The 4,938-nt window shown below is 34.9% G+C and overlaps 1 protein-coding gene across 1 annotated transcript; it reads left to right on the plus strand.

The window, feature by feature from the left end:
- The first annotated feature begins 1,338 nt into the window (after window positions 1-1,338).
- On the plus strand, window positions 1,339-4,291 carry LOC136830894 (uncharacterized). Its single transcript, XM_067090865.1, has 3 exons — window positions 1,339-1,356; window positions 3,070-3,225; window positions 3,787-4,291. Exons 1-3 carry the CDS (start codon window positions 1,339-1,341, stop codon window positions 4,252-4,254), a joined length of 642 nt encoding a protein of 213 aa, XP_066946966.1. The 3' UTR covers window positions 4,255-4,291.
- Window positions 4,292-4,938: the final 647 nt, after the last annotated feature.

Below are 4,938 nucleotides of genomic sequence, written 5' to 3' on the forward strand. Positions count from 1 at the left end.
AAACTGAATAAAATAGTTTCAAAGCTTCTTTGTTTTCGACCTTGAAACGTTAAATAATACTTGGTCAAAACCCACCTAGCGTAGGAATTATGAAATAACAATTATTACATAAAAATTCAATTCGATTGTCTTATGAATACGAAGGTTACCGGGAAAGACAGTCGACATATATTTCAAATCTCGCCCGATCACCCATCCTACCAACAGCCTTAATTTCATGCATTTATGCAGATGTTTACAGTAATTCTAGAGCCATTTAGTGGTTTATGAATCATTTATCATAAACGATAACTATATCATCATTTATCAGCATCCTGTCTACGTTAGGAATAATGAAATCGCCAGATACAAGCTTTCGGTTAGGTTTAAATCCTCCTTCTTACATAACCAACAATGGCTTCCTCTCTTGGCTCCTCAACTTGAATGAAAAGTCCTTGTCCATTGTATCGTTCTTAATTGAAGCAAGCAAAATAACATAACCTTGTCGTAGTAACATCACGTAACCGTTATCACATCGGCGTAACAGGAAAAAAGAAAGACATGTCTGTTAAAATGAGGTAAAATCATCCGAGTTGATCCGGTTAGGCGGGAAAGACGGAGAAGCTTACATCACGCCATTAAGGACATTGTTGCCAGATTGCTCCATTTAAATTTAATTAGTGAGATTTCAAGGCCTTGCGTAATTAGATTAATGTGTTGATGGTAAATAAAGTTGTGGAATAAAGACTATATTATTTGATTTATCAATATTAAATAGTAGAGACCACCTACCCGCATGCGCTAGCGACGTAGGGACGATGAAAACAAACCCGTCTTAATTTAATGCAATTAATTTTTACTAACCAAAGCGTAATGTGTTAGATATCGGCCTGTCATTTCTGTCTCTTTGTCTCGCAAAGAACAAACGACAGACGCTAACGAAGACGTTATAGAAGACCGATATCCCGTTACCGTAGTAGGGAGACTTGTAACCAAGATATAAAACTAATTCGAATTTTTATTATATGAACGTGAAAATAGATGCCCAAAAAAGGCTAGGCGGCAACTAAAGCTAAAAAGAAAACCTGGAGCGAAACAAAATCGAGAAAAATAAAAAAAAAAAAAAAAGCTGGAGAAAAAAGAACGACCATGTTGACAACAGCCTATTTCCATTGAACTTTTGTCTTTTTAAAGATAAAAACTGAAAGAAAATGAGAAAATTCAAGAAAAAAATGAAAGAAAATAAGGGGAAACCGAATAACTACCGAGCGTGAAAATTGTGTATTTCGTTTTGACCGCTGACAATTTTAATGTCAGATTTAATCGATTTGATTTGAATTTTGAAGAGTCATTTACGAAATGCGTTTCCTGGTGGAGGTGAGTTGAATTTTGCTTTGAATTTCTGTAATGAAATGAATGTAAATATATATATATATATATATATATATATATATATATATATATATATATATATATATATATATATACATGTATATATATATATATATATATATATATATATATATATATATATATATATATATATATATATATATCATTCATTACAGATTCAAAACAAAATTCAAATCAAATCACTCCACTGGGAAACGCATGCAAACCTATATGCCTTCTCTCTCTCTCTCTCTCTCTCTCTCTCTCTCTCTCTCTCTCTCTCTCTCTCTCTATATATATATATATATATATATATATATATATATATATATATATATATATATATATATATATATATATACAGTATATATACTGTATATATACACATAGAGAGAGTGTGAAGTCATATAGACCTATCACATACAAAATAAATAGATAAATAAACTTATAGATTGAGCGATTGTCACATAGGCCTACGCATAACAAAAATAAAGCATATATCCGTAGGACTTGAAAAGCATTGCGTTATCTAATATATATAAATATTAATCATATACGTAATCACCTATGGAGAAATAAAGTTAAAAAATAAGAAGAAATATTCATTTTTCCCTTCGATTTGAAAACTTACCGATACACAAATTCCACTTAGTGATACCCACTCATACCCAAAAGTTAATTATACCCCAAATGCACACAATTAACGAACTGAATTTAAGAAAAACAATAATAATTTTTTACAAACCTTTCCACAACCTTGTACAATTTTCTCGCTCCGAAAACGACCTGGGAAATCGTAGACCCGCCCACAGTCTTCCCCTACACCACCCTCCCCCCACCCCCTGCCGGATTGGCCCTGAAAGCCTCCCAAAAGGATCAAGGCTAAATAATACGAAATCTCCTCCCGAAGGTGGACCGAGGGAGGTTCCCTTCGGCTTATATATATAAATGCCTCGGGAGCGTTAAGGGCGCCATCAGTACTTCTGCTGTTGTTTACCAGTTTACAAGGAGGAGCATCATTGTTTACAAAGGTAATGTTGTTGCATTTCTTCATGATTCTGAGGGGTTGAATTTCTTAAAAGTAACTGAGTTGCATTTCTTAAGTAATGCCTATTAGAGATATACGTAGCATTTCTTAATTAATGATTAATGTATGATGGTAGAATTTCTTATTAATTACCGAACTGCGTTTATTAATTGATATTTATGGAGTGAATTTCTTAGAAGTAGCTGAGTTGCATTTCTTGATAATTTCTAGTGATTGAGTTCCTTAAAGAAAATGAGCTGCATTTCTTGATAAATTTCTAATGATTTTTTATATTACTTAAGTGACATTTCTGCTGAATACGAAAGTGATATCGGAGAATATAATTAAATATATTTAAAGAATGTACTTCAATACTTATAGAGTATGCTTAAATACTTATAGAATATACATATATACTTACAGAATGTTACTTAAAATCTTAACTATTTTGCCCTATAGAATATTCCATAGGCCTATATATACGTTAAAACTCCTTACCTGTCCAGACCTTATAGACATAATAATCCTCCGTAGGCCTATGTGAAAATACCCTTTAAAAATAGTCTCAATAGGCCTGGGGGCCTTATACCAGCACCTACAGTCCTCCCTAAACCTTTAAACAATCTCCCACACCATTATTCTTCACCATTTTCTTCACTATACCCCTCAAGATGGTGAATACCAGCTGGTTGGTCATACTCTCCCTGGGGGCATATGCCGTCTCCTCGTCCCAGGCGGTACCAGATGTCTATGGGGCGCCTCCCCCGAGGACTTACTGCCTCCCCCAGGTGAAATACGTCACCAAATATCAGACGCAGATCGAGAAGGTAATTTTAATGGAATTGGTTTAAATTATCTTTAGTTTATAGTGGATTATATTTAAGTGACTTACGTAGATGGAATAGGTCTATAAATCTGAAGTTTATTTATTGTTTAGATTATATTTAGATGGTTTACGTAGATGTAGTAGGTATATAAGTCTAAAGGGTGTTTGTGTGTGTGTGTGTATGTGTGTTTGTGAACCTAAATAAACAGTTATTTTATTCCCTAACCGTCAACTGAATATTGTGCTGACGTCATCGTCGACAATGACACTCTCTCTCTCTCTCTCTCTCTCTCTCTCCAGGTACTTCCGGTTACGTCATTCTAATTAGAGAATTCAGGAAGTGAATTTTCGTAGGATTTTGTAACGAACTGAGGAAGATTCGTTTTGTATTTTGTAATGTTTTGTAGTTTTTTGGATTTTTTTTTATTTTGTAGTTTTATTTTGATGTTTTTTGCAAATGTTTGTTTTAGTCTCTCTCTCTCTCTCTCTCTCTCTCTCTCTCTCTCTCCTAAAGCACGGAAAAACCTCATTAACCTCAACAACCTTTGTTTTCAATCCCCAGGTTCCCGTGTACGAAACGGTCTACGACAAGCAGTACGTACCCACGACCGTCTACCAGCCCGTGTACGAGACGGAGTACGTCACGAAGGTCGAGACCGAGTACGTACCCGAGTACGTCACGGAGACCGAGTACAAGACGGACACGAAGTACGTCACGGACTACGAGACCAAGTACGAGACGAAGTACGAGACCAAGATCGAGCACGTACCCGAGTACGTCACGGAGACGGACGTCAAGTACGAGACCGTTAGAGAGACGGACGTCAAGTACGAGACCGTTTATAAGACGGAGTATCAGCCGCAGTACGTTACCAAGACGGCCCTTCATTATAATACGGTCTACAAGACCAATCTAGTCCCGTATTACCAGACCGTTTTGAAGACCGTCCAGACATACAAGACCGTTTGCCCGAAGCCGTATGGCGGATCATACGGGGGATACGGTGGGTATGGGGGATACGGTCATTGACGCGTCTGATACCCGTATTGAAACTGCCATGACGTCAGAGTTGCCAAATAGGGAATTGTGCTATTAATTATTCGCTTTTGTTCACTTAAGATTATTAACGTATTGATGAATAATATAAAATTATTCATGTAAAAATGAATGATATGAAATTATGCATTACAGAATTATTAAATAAATATTGAGGCTTCTGATATCCGTACTGGGACTGCCATAAGGTCAGAGTTGCCAAGTAGGGAATCGTGCTTTTAATTATTTGCTTTTATTTACTCAAAGTAATAATGTAAAAATGAATTATATAAATTATGCATTGTAGAATTATGAAATAAATATTGTAAATCAATGAGAACATTGTTTATTTATTTATCAAATAACTTAAATTCCTTTTAATTCATCTTAAATTCTCTCTCTCTCTCTCTCTCTCTCTCTCTCTCTCTCTCTCTCTCTCTGTTATCTAATTGTTAAGTCTCTCTCTCTCTCTCTCTCTCTCTCTCTCTCTCAACTTACTACTTTGTGAATTCATACCAACGCTAAAATAAATAAACTTAAACAAATTTCTAAGTGTAAAAAAGTATAAAGTACAACCATTTAAATAAGACTAAAAACTACTAAAGAATAAAGAAGAGAAATAGATATAAAAAAATATATATATTTTAGAAGAGAGAGATAGAAGAGAAACAGGGAGAC

This window comes from Macrobrachium rosenbergii, chromosome 47 (assembly GCF_040412425.1).
Source record: "Macrobrachium rosenbergii isolate ZJJX-2024 chromosome 47, ASM4041242v1, whole genome shotgun sequence".
Lineage (NCBI taxonomy): Eukaryota > Metazoa > Arthropoda > Malacostraca > Decapoda > Palaemonidae > Macrobrachium > Macrobrachium rosenbergii.